Source organism: Orycteropus afer, unplaced genomic scaffold (genome assembly GCF_000298275.1).
Source record: "Orycteropus afer afer isolate SDZICR_OR568_19922 unplaced genomic scaffold, OryAfe1.0 scaffold00003, whole genome shotgun sequence".
In the NCBI taxonomy this organism is placed as follows: domain Eukaryota; kingdom Metazoa; phylum Chordata; class Mammalia; order Tubulidentata; family Orycteropodidae; genus Orycteropus; species Orycteropus afer.
In genome coordinates, this window is record NW_006921590.1 from 719,248 (window position 1) to 734,196 (window position 14,949).

Here is a 14,949-nt window from a genome sequence, read left to right on the forward strand (position 1 = left end):
TAGTGAGAGAACACCCAGAAGCTGAGCTACAAAGATGATCAGTAGCTGTCTCCAGATGCAAGAGTGAGTCCAGAAAACCTATCCACCTGAGGTCAGCACAAATTGCCAACCTACAAAATTACGAGCTAGATAATTGCTTGTCATTAGGTTTGATGATTTGTTATACAGTCAAAGTTAGCAGATACAACATGACAGCAAAGATACCAAGATGGTTAATCTTAAGGGAAAGACCTTACCATAGCTTGCACTTACTTAGATTGTTGGTAAGAATATGCAGGTGCATGTTCGTTGGATGTGTCCACTGCTATCTGTTGCTGCTGACCACTGGTGTCCTGGGATGATGGTGCCACTGTCTGGGGAGAGGTATCGGCAACAACACCCTAAGGAGGTAAGTAAGACTTAATTGTTGTAGCAAAGGGCTCTCTTCAGGTGGACTGGGGAGAATAGTCCTTATCTATTTGGCATGAGTAGAATTGTTTCTCTCACTCACATGAAAAAATAGCAATAAGTACTCAGAGGCAAACTGTGCAGGATATTTGGATAAAGAGTAAGGAATTCATTCCAATGTGCCACCAAGAAGTTTTTCCACCAGAAATCCTTGGAAGAACCAAACTGCAGAAAATTATTTTGCCCATACTTTTAAACTATGATAGAACACAGTCACATCAAATAACAATTTATGAATTAAAAAATTCTCATGCAGGATTCTAATAAAGAACTGTATATTCAAACATTTTCACCTGGAGTCGTGTACTATGCCTATGCCTATATTATTTGACAAAACACTGGAAGCTGGCCTTGATAAAAGTCTGTATCAAACTTTGGATTCATTTTTAAAGGACACCATTAAGTAGAATTTTTCTTCAACAACTTGGTTTGATTTGTTTTGTTTTCCATAGCGATGACTGGAATTAATTTAGACGTTTCATGAAAGAAAAATAAAAACTTGTCCTTAATTTTGGTATGCTTTGCCCCTCACCCTTTCTATTTCTTGTTTCTCACAGATGTCAACAATGGTGAATTTTTGGAGGTAGTCATCACCAGGGACATATGTTTGGTTCTGAAAGAGGTATAAGTGGATTTATTTGGTCATTATAAGGAAAGAAACCCTGGTAACATAGTGGCTAGGCAGTAAGCTGATAACCACGAGGTCAGTGGTTCAAACCCACCAACTGCTCTGCAGAAGAAAGATGAGGCAGGCAATCTGCTTCTGTAAAGACTATAGCTTTGGAAACCCTAAGGGGCAGTTTTGCAGTGTTCTTCAGGTCAGTCTGAACATATTCTTCTTGTTTGATTTATAGCCTTGGACACCTGAAATAATTTTGGGTTTCAAATGTTCCTGGTCAATTCTTGGTCACTCACTAAATGTCTTTGGGGAAATAAAAAAAAAAAAAAACAACACACACACAAAACCACATAAACCCTTGATTGTCCTTTTGAATCTGAAAAAGCTCACTATATTAATTTAACTTTTAAGAAGTGCTGGTGGTGTAGTGGTTAAGGCATTTGGCTGCTAACCAACGGATTGGTGGTTCAAACCTACCAAACCTACCAGCTGCTCCATGGGAAAAAGATGAGGCAGACTGCTTCCATAAAGACTTATAGCCTTGGAAACCCTATGAGGGTTGCTATGAGATGGAATTGACTCAATGGCACTGAGTGTTTTTTTTTTTTTGGTTATTCTAATGTACTGTTTAGTATTGTATATTTTTCCTGAACCTCTCACCTGCATCTGTTTGTGTAGATGCTCCTGATTTTTTGGTTAAGTGTTTTCACACAGAAAATGAATAACTGCTTTTCTTTGTAAGCACAAATTCAAAATATATTAGCATGTACTTACATTTCTCTCAATGACAAACCTTTTTACATTGGAGATTTAATTATAAGAATGCTTGCAATTAGCCACACAACCAAATGTGTCTCATTATTTTATACTCATCAAAATGCTCAAATTTTACATATAAGTATATACCTTTGTCAGAGACACAGAAATGTAAGTATGTGGCAGAGATTATAAAGATTAATTAATAAAATGGATTTAACTAATTAAATGTAAGATTTAACTTAGTCTGTAAGGATCCCTCTTACAGGTTTAAACAAGGCTAGGTAAGCATGACTGCCCTACAAAGTCAGAAATGATGTGGGATTTCCAATCTCTGTACCTCTGGACCTTGGGAGAATCATGGTGGATTTTCACACAGAATGGTGCCAAAAACACGAGCTGGTCATATCAACTCCAGAGTAGGCCCAGGGGAAGGAAAGCAAGGAACTGTGGCCATGATGGCACATGTGTATCAGGAGAGAGTGAAGAGAAGCAAGAAGAACCAGAAAGAAGAATACACATTTAAGTGTTTTACTACCACCTCCACAGCTCTATGCTCTCTCCTTTTCCAGGTAGCTTCATGATTCTGTCCCCAAAAAATGATATGTGGAAGAGATGGATTCAGTTCAATGGAAAGAGAAAAGGAAAGAGGCAATGCTTCTATTAAGTACAATATATCTTCATGATTCATGGTACCCATAGAAATAAGAGTGAACCAACATTTTGTTTCTTATTTGGAAGAAGCCAAAAAATCATCACGGTACATTCCCTAGAGCAGTGGTTCTCATTTTTGGTATATGATGGAATCATCTGGGAGACTTTAAAAGTCCTGCTGGACAGGTCAGGTCATAGCCCAGCCAAATTAATCAGAGTCTTTGGGGATAAGACTCAGGCATCAACATTTTGTAATAGTGTGCAAAAGAAAAAAAAAAAAAAGGTGAGAACCAGCACACTATCCAGTGCCTCTTAAATTTTAATATGCATGTAGTATTTGCTAAGGGGTCTTGTTAAAAATGTAGATTCTGATTCAGTTGGTCTGGGTAATGTCTGAGGGTCTGCATGTATAGCAAGCTCCAAAACCCCCTTAAAAACAGTAAACAAACAAACCACTGCCATTGGATTGATTCCAACTCATCGAAACCTTATGTGTTACAAAGTAAAACTGCTTCAGATATTCTTGGCTGTAATCTTTACAGAAGCAGATCACTAGGCCTTTCTTCCATGGCACTGCTAGGTGGGTTCAAACTGCCAACCTCTAGGTTAGTAGTCAAGGGCAAACCATTTGTGCCACTCAGGGACCTTCAACAAGCTCCCAGGTGATGCCAATGATGTTGGTCCAGAGACCACTTTTTGAGTAAAAAGGCCCTAGAGAAACAGCTTAGTCAAATAGCTATAAACTTTTCTCCCTTCCGTATTTATTATTATTTCTGGTTATTGATGGAGTAGTGATTTGGTCTCTGGTCTTTTCTCTAAATATGAAAAATCAAACTCCTTTTATACCTCTGTGACAGAAAACATTATTTCAAATACAAAGCCAAACAGGCATATTTGAGTAAATGAACATATGCTAATTCCTCACTTACCAACGTGGTTAGGTTCTAAAGATCAGGTCATTATGTGAAAATCAGGGTAATACGAAAATAGAGGATGACCACATCACCTCACCTCCTCACTTGTACTGTGAATGTTGCACTGGGCCCCTGCTGAGGTCACCTGTTACCATAGCCTTTCACCCCATCACCTCAGGAGAGTTGGTACCCACCACCTCCTGAAGGGGTGGGCCACCCCATCTTTCAGAGTCAGGGTGGCCCAAGCACCACCCCCATCCCTGGGCTCCTCTCCCTCTCTGGCCCTCATCGTATTTTCAGGATGTATGGTCCTGGCTCATCTCCTCAATGACCCCAAAATACCCATGTTGGCTTTGTCGGGAGAAGGAGGTCTGTGTGCCACAGGGTGTGCACTGCTGCATGCTGGGTGCCCTTGCCAGCCCCTTCTCTAAGCATTGCACAGATTCTACTGGGCAGCTCTGCTCCCATCAGCCCCCATGTCTCCATGAGAATCAACAATGAAGAGGTTCCTCAGAGACTGTGACAACCAGGCCAAGCCTTTGCCCTTGATCTTAAACTTCAGTTGTTGCTGGCCACTCAAGCACTGACCCCAACTCTGCCCAGGTAGTCTGCCCACCCTCAATAATGATTGCTCAGGAGGGGTCATGGAGGAAGCATAAGGGGCAGTACAGGTAGGTGCCTGTTAGCAGATGCAGGGTCCTCTGGGACCCAGGCATCCAAGTGCTCCATCTTAGGGCTCCTTTTGACTATGGGCCAGCCCATCTCTACCACCTTTTGTGGCTGGGAGCTGGGGTTAGACTCCAGGGTCTTGCTTCCTCCGTGTCTCTAAGGTTGGTCTACTTTTTGGGCATCAGCTGCCACTGCCTTGGCCTCTGTCCCCTGTGGGCACCCACAACCAGTTGGACAGTGTCCTGTCCCTGACAACTGGACTCCAGCACCTGCTCCTCTCTGCACAATATCCTAGGGGTTTGGGGAGACCATGCCCATTCTCCCCTCCTAGGTGGTGAAATACTGTGCAATACAAGCTTCCTTTCTACATGCACATAGTGTCTACCAGTCAGGGATCCTATCAGGGACCTTGGCCGGACATGCACTGTTAATATGCAAAATCATCAGATAGTAAATGTTTTACTATTGTTGTCAGTGTGAAATGCCAGAAAATGAGATAACCCCTAACAACTTTCATATGCTGAGTTTTAATTTCAAGTGTTATAGCAGCACAAAACTCACACAGGAGGATTCCTTGGTTTATGAGGGACCACATTATATGTATCTGAGATTTATCTTCCTTCACTTGTTTCTGTAAGACAAGGATAGACTTACTTCAATAGAGACAGCTGTTGGAGGCACAGGCGTGTACTGGGGAATGTAGGTCCCTTGCATAGGAGCGGCAGCAGTCATATACTAGAGGGAATCAAAGAAAAATGCATGTGAACTTGAAGTTAACAATGGTAACGAAAGTTGATATTGCATAAGACTGAATTAGCTGTGTGGTCCACATCTAATGAATGATTAGTCAGACTCTATTTTGACCACAAGTAAGGTAGCTCATTGAGCATAGAACCTTTGCTTCCAGATTTAACACCAATAGCAGCCCCACTTCCAAAGTATCAGTACAGATTAATGTACCCCCATCCCCTCACTCTTATTAAATACTTTCTGTTAGATTTCAAAATATTTCTCAGTTCACATATAATTCAGCTCCATGAGGGCAGGGACGATGTCTTATTTTATTTTTCCCCCTCCATTTTATTGCTAGTACTGATCACATAGTAGGCTATCAACAAATATTTGTTGAATGAATGAATCATCCTACTAATTGTTGGTAATAAATCCTTTTCTAACTAAAACACAAATAAAAATAGAGGAAATACATATGTATCAATGCTCAGAATTGACCGTTATTTTTTTGTTATTTTGCGTCTAAAACAGAGCATTACAGGGAATAATGAAGGCACCTTTACTCCCTTCCTCCATTCCATTGTCATGTCCCTGTCAGTTATTTTCTGTTTAACCCCTTCAATCCTCATAATTCTAACCATTGAGATGAATTATGAAATGGTCAAATCATTTTTCACTAAGTTGTAATTTTCAGTAAAATACTTATCAGAGATAACATGTATTTTAGCAATGTAGAAAGGATGCCCATAGAAATTATATGCTTATCTACATAAGTATGAAATACACTCCATATTCTTATTTTCAATACAAATTCCCTCTGATAAATTTAAAAATTGTACTTTTTGATAATTTATTTTTCTTGTAGAATCTACTAAGTTTCTGAAGTTCTAAACATGCCCTACATCACAAAACTTTAGAACCAGAATCAGTTAGTGAAGAGTTTCTAACTTAATAAAGGTTACAGGAATGATTGTGATGGAAAAATAACAATGTTTCTAAGTCTGTATCCTTAATTTGCTGAGTTTAAATACTAAGGTTGTATATAAATACACAAATCCTAAATCATTACATTTTCCATATCTTGGTACTTTCAGTTTCCAAGAGACATGATGATTCTTCATCAAGAGAACTATCAAAATGGAGACCAGCCCATTAGTTATTAATGTTGCTAGATATTCATGGTGGATTTTACCACTTTCAGAATAAATGTATCTCCATTAATTAAATGCTATTCTACTGTATTTATTGGTCACAAAGAGAGACTATCTTAATGAAATAACCCTAAATCAAACAAACTCCAAACTAGTGTCTGTAATCCATGTGCTGCTACTAAGGACGAGTAAAATTCGTATCTACACAAGAAGCTACCATGTAATTGGACCAAGAGCAATTATTGAGAGGCCTGGTGATACAGTAATTAACAGAGAAGATTTCTGCACTCTGTTGTCTTTGCTTTCCTGGCACTCATCACCTCTTCTATTAAATTTGTATACATTATCATCTTCTTAAGGGCATGGACAGAGTTTTATTTGCCTCTGTATCTCCCAACACCCAATGCCTGGTCCTCAGTAAATAATTGTTCAACAGATGAATGAAAGGACACAGATAGAACTCTTCCATATCTACTGATTAGAAATCTTACATGCTGCTTGGCCATTGATATTTCTGAGCTCATTATAGATATTAATTTCACCCGCATGTGTGTTTTGTTTAACCTTAAAAAATTTTTATAGCCAACTCTTCTAATCAGTGTCCTTATTTCCTTATGTCGACAATACATACTCAGATATGTGATGGCAGTCAATTCCTTAAATAAGTAGAGAACTTTAGAGTCACATTTCAGCAAATAGTTCACACTGAAAACTCTATGACAGTTATATGCCTTCACAAGAGAACTTCCTGACCATTTCAGACAGAGATTGCCCCATCTTCCTTCTGCAGAATGGCTGGTGGGTTTGAACTGTCAGCCTTCTGGTTGGCAGTCAAATGCCTTACACACTGTGCCTCCAGAGCTATATCTTTTGTATAGGTTTTAAGTATTTCCTAATTTATTATTCTCTGCAATGTGTTTTTGGAACACTAATTCCACTGAGAAAAAAAGCTTCCTATATTCTGATGTATTTGAGTAATGCTGCATAATATATCTTTTTTTTTTTTTTTCTAAATTGACCTACAATAAATCATGTTTTACAGAAACCAATTTAAAGATGGTTAAATCAGCATTTTCTTTTCTTTTAGGGGAGGGTGGTAGAGTGGTAAAAACAAAAACACTCACTGCTGTCGAGTTGGTCCCAACTCATAACAACCCCACCGTGGGTTTCCAGGGCAGTATCTTTATGGAAGCAGACGGCCTAGTCTTCCTTCTGAGGAGGGATTAACCAACCTTCTGATGAGCAGTCAAATGCCTTAGGCACCACGCCACCAGATTTTGTTCAGAACTAGTGCTCTAGGTAACATACTTAGGAAATGTGTCTTTAATGAAATCTCACAAATCCCAGTACATCTATAGCAAGAGTAAGTATATTATTACCAACTGTAAATTTATCTAGGCACAGAATTGATACTGTTCAGGCTCATCTTCTCCCTTATGGCCATGGTTTTAAAAGATTTACTATATATTAGTAAAAGATAGCAATACTTTGAAGACTAAGATGCACCTGACTCAAGACGTGGTATTTTGAATCATCTTATATGTGTGCAAAAGCTGGAAAATGAATAAGGAAGAAAAAAATAAAATTTATGCATTTGAATTATGGTGTTGGTGAAGAATATTGAATATACCATGGACTGCCAGAAGAACAAACCAATCTGTTTGTTTCATCTCACATACTTTGGACAAGTTATAAGGAGGGACCATTACCAGAAGAAGGATATAAACCTTTGTCAAGTAGGTCAGTAAAAAAGAGGAAGACCCTCAGTGAGATGGACTGACATAGTGGCTGCAACAATGGGCTCAAATATAGTGATGATTGTGAGAATGGAGCAGGACGGGGCAGATATTTGTTCTGTTGTCCATGGGGTCGCTATGAATCAGAACCAAATTGACAGAACCTAACAAAAATAGTTAAGGGATCATTGGTCACCAATTTGAGATTTTCTTTTCTGGAGTTAGTGATTCTAACTTCACAACTAGGCTTAATAAATTAGTATGAGTGCCTTTTCATAAGAAGATAATTTCACTGGTATCTAGATTATAGTTGGGCCCATAAGTACTTCTGTGATCCAGTGTTAGGGACATGGCTGTGGTCATGTAGAGCCATGTTCACTAGTTCACAATAGAATTACCCCATCATAGAGACCTCTCTTGTCAAACTAAAGAGCTTCCCAGGCAATATGTTTCAGGAGAAACATATTACACGATTCTTAGCTAAGCTTCTTCAAATAACTCTGAGTTATCCAAAATCTCATCTGTGTTCTATTTTAGTAAAACTGAATCTATTAACCTTGGCTTCTCCCGTGACACACAATGAAGTTGCAAACGTACCTAAAACTGAACTTTTTATGAACAAAATACATACTTATTCTCTCTTTGAACAGTTCAGTGAATTAGGCAGGATGGTTCTCTCATTTCATAGATGGAGAATCTGAGGCATGGATAATGGGAATGATTCCCAATTCTTGTGACCCACAATTCAGCATACTTTGCAGTCTAATTCATTACCTTCAAAATTAAGTAAATAAGGTTCTAGAGCTTCGTTTTGATCATTACCATGTGTTATAGATAGCAACTTGTTCTTATTATGGGCTTTCATACTTGGGAAGCCCTGGGTAGCACAAATGGGTAAGCATTTAGCCACTAACCAAAAGGTTGGCAGTTCAAATTCGCTCAGCGGTACTTCAGAAGAAAAGCCTGGGAATCTACTGAAAATGCTAATAAGTATAGTTCTACTCTGAAACACGTGGGTAGCCATAAGTCAAAATTGACTCAATGGAACTGGTATGAGTTTCATTGTTGTTGTGGTCAATGATTGAAGTTACAAGTAAAATAAGAAATACAGAATAATATGCCTTTGATTGACATTTTCATTGTTATTTCTTTGCTATACATATTTTTTCCTTTCACTTCAATCCAGAATGCCTGATTTCCTCCAGGAAGGCTACTCTGCATCCTTGGTAACTTAATTTTATATTGCTCTTCTGAACAGAACTGATGCAGATTTTATAGTATAAATGAGATCAGCTCAGGGCAATGTGTTATATGTATGTATCTAAGTGTATCTGTGATGGTTATGTTTGTGTGTCAACTTGGCTAGACCTGGTTGAGTGGTTGGGCAGCTAGATATAGTATTCCCCATGATGAGACTGGTAATCAACTCCACGGTGGAATCTACTGGGAGCAGCTGAGTAGCTGCCTTTGGGATGTAGTCTGCTTCCTGTATATAAGAAGAAGCTTTGAGAATGGTCTCTAGCCTATGGCACACTTGGGCCCTGCATGTAGCCGTGTCATTGCTCAGCAGCCTGCTATGTTCTGCCGACCTTGGGACTTACAGTAGACTTAAGTGAATGGCCTGCCGTGTGGTTTGGTAACATTGGGACTGTGCCTTTTGACTTGTCAACCTTGGGGCTTCTCAGCCTCAGCAGCCAACAGCTGTCTGAGTGAAGAAACATCTCTAGCTCCAGTGGGCTGGGAGCAGGAGGCAGAGATGAACCCCAAGGTTGAGGGGCTTTTACCCAGCCCCTAGAGCTTGGCACTTTGAACTTGGACTTAAAGCCTCCAAATTGTAAGAATAAACTCCTGTTTGTTAAGGCCATACCATTTGTGGTATATTCTTGTCAGAGCGGCACTAGGTAACCAGAACAGTACTTTAACTAAACAACAACAACAAAATATTCTGGTTGTTTTTCTTTTGTTATAGAAAATCTAATACACAAAGCTTAACAAAGTTCTTTGAAAATTAAGGATAGACATTTCCTTAAACATGTCAAAGCTATGGAGTATTATGCCCCTTAAGAATAGTATCTCTGTATAAACTTGTGCAATAAAGCTGTTCTATGGTAGACACATATTTTCTAAGGTAAAGATTCAAGAAGTTATAGTCTTAAAATTAGGAGCAAGGGCTTACAAGAAACAACTACAGTTATGTTTAAGATCAACTTTCAGCTTTGGGTAATTGGTGACTAATAACTCTGAACTTTCTCTGCAAGCACACAGTTGGATTTTCTTAAGAGCACAGATATACTACTGTCAGACTTAATAATAATCTCCACAAACACTGTTTAGATCTGTGTACCTCAACGACTGCTTTTATTTTATCCAGCTAACAAATGACAAAGGACTAAGGAAATGACCCATGATATCAAAAGTCTGCCCTTTCTATCAGCTAAATTCTCATGGTTTACTTAGTAAAAACTATAACAAGAATAGATGTATATTCATTTCCTTACTGGTATCTCTCACAGCTAGAAAATATCTGATGGAAAACATCTGTTTTACTTCTTTCATAAGTACAAATTATTCATTATTATTATTTTTAATGCAATAGCTGATGAAAAGCACATCAAAGTGAGATCATTCAGATAAAATGGATGAACCCATACATGTTCCTCTGCCTGTAGCAGCTTGAAGATATAGAAATAATGGATACATTTTTTGGGGTAAACAGCTTGATTTTTGCATATTCTGAAAGCACTGGATTTTCACATGTAAGTGTGTAGAAGCCTTGAATAGCCATTTTCAAACCCACAATAAATTCCAGACTCTATCACTTGTTCCAAAAAGTCTAGACGCTGCTTCACCAATACAGTTACATGAAGAGAGGTGGGGAAAAAAAAGGCAAGAGATGCACTGCATTTTTGCCTATTTACGTTGACCCAAATAAACTTTTTCTGTTATGGTGGAATCATTGATTACTTCCTTGGAAACAAAGAAAACCTAAATTACTAGTTCTGAATTTACTCTGCCTTCCTCCAACAAAACTAAACACTACAAAAATGTTTTATATATCCCCTATGAAGAAAGTTTATTTTAAGTATTTGTGAAGCAAGGGAGAGGCAAGGAAGTTCCTACATTTCAATTTTTGGATTTCCTAAAATAATTTATCAAATACGCTAATTTTGACTTAAAATACTATTTCGATTTTCAGTTGGTGATTATAGTCCTTGCTATAAAATACGTGAAGCTGCCTAATTAATTGCAGAAAAGGGTGTTGCCTAAGTCCTTTCAAACCTGGGAAGTCAATCAGAAGGATACAGAAAGAGTTCTAAAAATGCATTTCAGAAAAGAAGTTGAGCGGAAGAAAGCAGCAATTGTGAAAAATGGTGCTAACAGCCTTCAGTGTGAATTACTTAAAAAAAACCCAAAAACTTCTAACACAAAATTTCTTTTAATAAAGGATTTGAGGACATAGGGAAAAAACTGAGTTATAGTACTTTGTGGTTGGGGAATGAGTGAGAGAGAGGGACAGTGTTCTCTGAGGTAGAGGTATTCTGTGGATTTGGAGGCCATATTTTTGTATAAGACTATCATCTCAGAGTTTGGGAGTAATGCCCGGATCTGAGATGGCAAACTGATATCATCACAGGCTTTGCTCTGCCTGATAAGCAATGGCTGCTGGGAATGTAATTTAAAGAATTCATGTCACTCAATGGATGGCAGATCATCCATAAAGAGGGAGAGGGCTGGAGATATTCAGTGGCTGCAACATGGCATGGTAAGGCTGGACTCCTCCTTGAATGCTTATTGCTCAGTTCTTTCTATATCCTTTCTAGTTTTTTGTTAATTAAATTTTGAAGAATGAAGTGGATCTTCATCCAGAGTAGTAACTATGTACTTTCATAATGTTTCATGTTAGAATAAACTTATCCAGTAGGTTATTTACTTTTCAAAAGTACTATTACAGAAATAATAATGTAGATACCTGCAAATTATGATATAATTGTCCTTGAAGTGTAGGTAGAAGTGAATACAGACAGTAGAATTAAACTTATCAGCTGAGTGTAAAAGCACTTAAAGGGGAAGTAGGCTAGTTGGTGGGTTTGTTAGATAATGAGCCCACAGCATTCTTGGAAGTATAAGGTCTATGTTATCCCATCCAGTAGTCCAGAATAGCACTAAATATAACCCAAAGAAAAGTGTTCATCAAAATATTAAACAGGTAATTCAGATTTCCATCACTGAATTCTGGGGTAAGGGCCATTTTCTGGCGACACAGAGCAAAAAGTGAAACAAGGAAGAATTTGAGAGGATGGTCTTAACTTGGAAATTTACAAAACCTCACCCTCTGCACAACAGCTAGAAGTAGTCATTCCCAGCTGATAACAGCTATGCAGGCCTTTAATTTTGCAGGACAAAAAAATTCATGAATGTACTGGAAAGAATCAATGCTGATTATGCTTGAGCATGTGCACAGATCATTGCTGTAGCAGTAAGAAAAAAAAAAGATAATGCTATGGAAATGTCCCTGCTTAAGAAACTCTGTCTTAAAACTTGAACTGGAAACAACTATATGCCAAATCCAAATCCACTGGGATTAGGTCAGTTCCAGTGCCTCCATCCCAAATGACAACTCTTTTGTGATATGTATTTCCTAACTGACATCCAGCAAAAGATGAAACAGAGAAAAGATTGAGTAAAGCAAAAAGATCACTCAGGAAATAAATAACAACAACAAGAAGTCAGATAAAAGATGAGAACTAAGTACTCATTAGATTATAGAAGTCATTTGTGTCTATGAAAGTATATTTACAGTGAATAATGGGAGAGAAAGAATTGTTGAAACTAACAGGAAATGAGAGTGAATAAGTAGAAAAGAAAATAAGAGAATATTATAAACAAACTTATGCCAATAAATTTCTCAACTTAGATAAAACTGACACAAATTCCTTGAAAAGCACAATTTAGCAAAATTGATACAAGAAGAAATAGAAAATCAAAACATTTCTACATACACTAAAGAAACTGAATTCTCCAAAATCTCCACAGAACAAAATCATCACCCTCGATTGATTTCATTCTTGAATTTCACAAATATTTAAGAGATAGTTAATATCAATCTTGTATAAATTCTTTCAGAGAATATTAAAAAAGTAATACTTCTCTACTCACTTAAACAAGCTAGCATAACCTTTATATGAAATTTGACCAAGACTTTACAAGAATGGAAAAACTATAGCCCAATAACTCTCCTGAATACTGATAAAAAATTTTTAGATAAAGTTTCAGTCAATCAAACCCAGTGATATATTAAACTATATCCAAGTTTAAAATATACCCAATGGGGGTTTATTTTATGTTGCAAAATAGTTTTAAAAATCTATCAATGTAATCCGTCACATTGATAGAATAAAGAAGAAAATTGTATGATCATTTCAAAAGATTCGGAAATATCTTTGATAAAATCCAACATTAGTATAGTATATTATAAAAAGTCTTAGCATCTCAGCATATTAGGAATAGATGGACATTAGGAATAGAAATCTACATATAAGAAAACCACAGCTAATATCACACTTACTTGTGAAATACTGAGTATTTTTCTTTTTAGAATGACACAAAAATATCCATATCACCAATTTTAATAAATATTGATATAGAAGTTTTAGACAGTGCAATAAACAAGAAAAAAAAATCTAAGGAACAAAGATTGGAAAGTAAGAAATAAACTATCATTCACAGATGAAATGATTGTTATATAGACTTTCAAAAAAAAAAAAAAAAAAAAGACCAAAAAAGGCAATTACCAGAATTAGTAAGAGAAGTAAAAAGGTTGCTAAATAAAAATCAATACAAAATATATTTATATATACCAACAAGAAACAATTAAAAAGTAAAACAATTGTGCACATAAGATATAGACGACAGGTGCTAATACCAACCAGTATTTCCACAATACTGCATTACCAATGACACCAAACACCAGGCTATAGATAAACGCATAAACATGCGAAAAGATTAGATGGGGGTCAGTGAACAGGAGTATATTCTAGACCAAGGATAGATTCAGTAGAGGCTACAAAAAACGTGTAATCCTCACAGAAACAACAGAATATAGACATAGAATAATCCCTCACAGACAGCCAGACACTGTGGGAGAGAGATCCAAAGGATCTACTAACTCAGGACCATAGTTTTTTGGGACACCAGACTCAATTGGCACAACGTAATACATAAAAGTCTTGTTCCTCATCCTACATTGGTGAATAGCAACTGCGGTCTTAAAAGCTTTCAAGCAGCCATTTAAGATGCAGCTCATGGTGTCCTATCGTCAGAAGCAAAGAAGAGTGCAAAAAATCAAGGGCATTTGGAAGCAATCAACCCTAGGACCCAATAGCCCTCAAGACCAGAAGAACTAGATGGTTCCCAGCCACCAATGCCAACCACTCAGGAAAGGATCAAACCTGGAGATTCAGAGAGACTGGGAGGAAAATCATGGAACAAAATCCAAAAAGTCAATAATGACCAGAATTACTGGTTGGATGGAGTGTGGTGAGACCCCCAATACTATGATCCTGGGATACATTTTGGGCCTGCAATAGACTCACTTCCTGGGGCTGGCTCTCAGCCCAATAGTAAACAAGAAGTACATGCAGACCACTCAACCCAAGGTGATGCACCCACATACTCTATGAAGATGCATCCCTTGGAGCAATAGAGCACGGGGCACCAGAGGGGCAACATTCCAGCATTGAGGAAATGCAGGACACACAGGAGTGCATAACTGTGAGAGGCATGGGGGGAGGGGTTGGTAACGGGGAAGGGAGAGGAGAGAGTGGGTTAGGTTTGGGGATGGTAAATGGGGAGTGAAACTAAATGTACACATAAGGTTGAATGTAAAACATTCTCCTAAAAAAAAAAAAAATTAAAAACTAAAGTAAATTCAGGACAAATAAAAAAACATAATGTTGAATGTAAAACATTCTCCTAAAAAAAAAAAAAAAAGAATAAAATAAATAAATACAAGAAAAACAAAAAAAAAGTTTATAGCCTCAAAAAACTCAAATATCTAGAAACACATATAATATATGAATGACTTCTTACTACAAAGCAGAACACATTGCTGAGAGAAATTAAACAAGACCTAAACCGATGGAGAGAGAGATGACAATCATGTATTAGAAAACTCAGTACTGATAAAATGTTAATTTTCCTCAAAGGTATGTTGTTGTTGTTAAGTGCCGTCAAGTCGTTTCCGACTCATAGCAACCCCATGCACAGCAGAA

At 37.5% G+C, this 14,949-nt stretch overlaps 1 protein-coding gene across 1 annotated transcript in view; it reads right to left on the minus strand.

Moving 5' to 3' along the window:
* Positions 1-248: 248 nt before the first annotated feature.
* RBMS3 (RNA binding motif single stranded interacting protein 3) overlaps positions 249-14,949 on the minus strand; it is a 1,212,798-nt gene continuing 1,198,097 nt past the window's right edge. Inside the window, exons 18-19 of the mRNA XM_042780448.1 lie at positions 4,714-4,794; positions 249-380 (exon numbers count right to left, since the gene is read on the minus strand). Coding sequence (XP_042636382.1) covers positions 249-380; positions 4,714-4,794 — 213 coding nt within the window. The remainder of the gene's footprint in view (positions 381-4,713; positions 4,795-14,949) is intronic.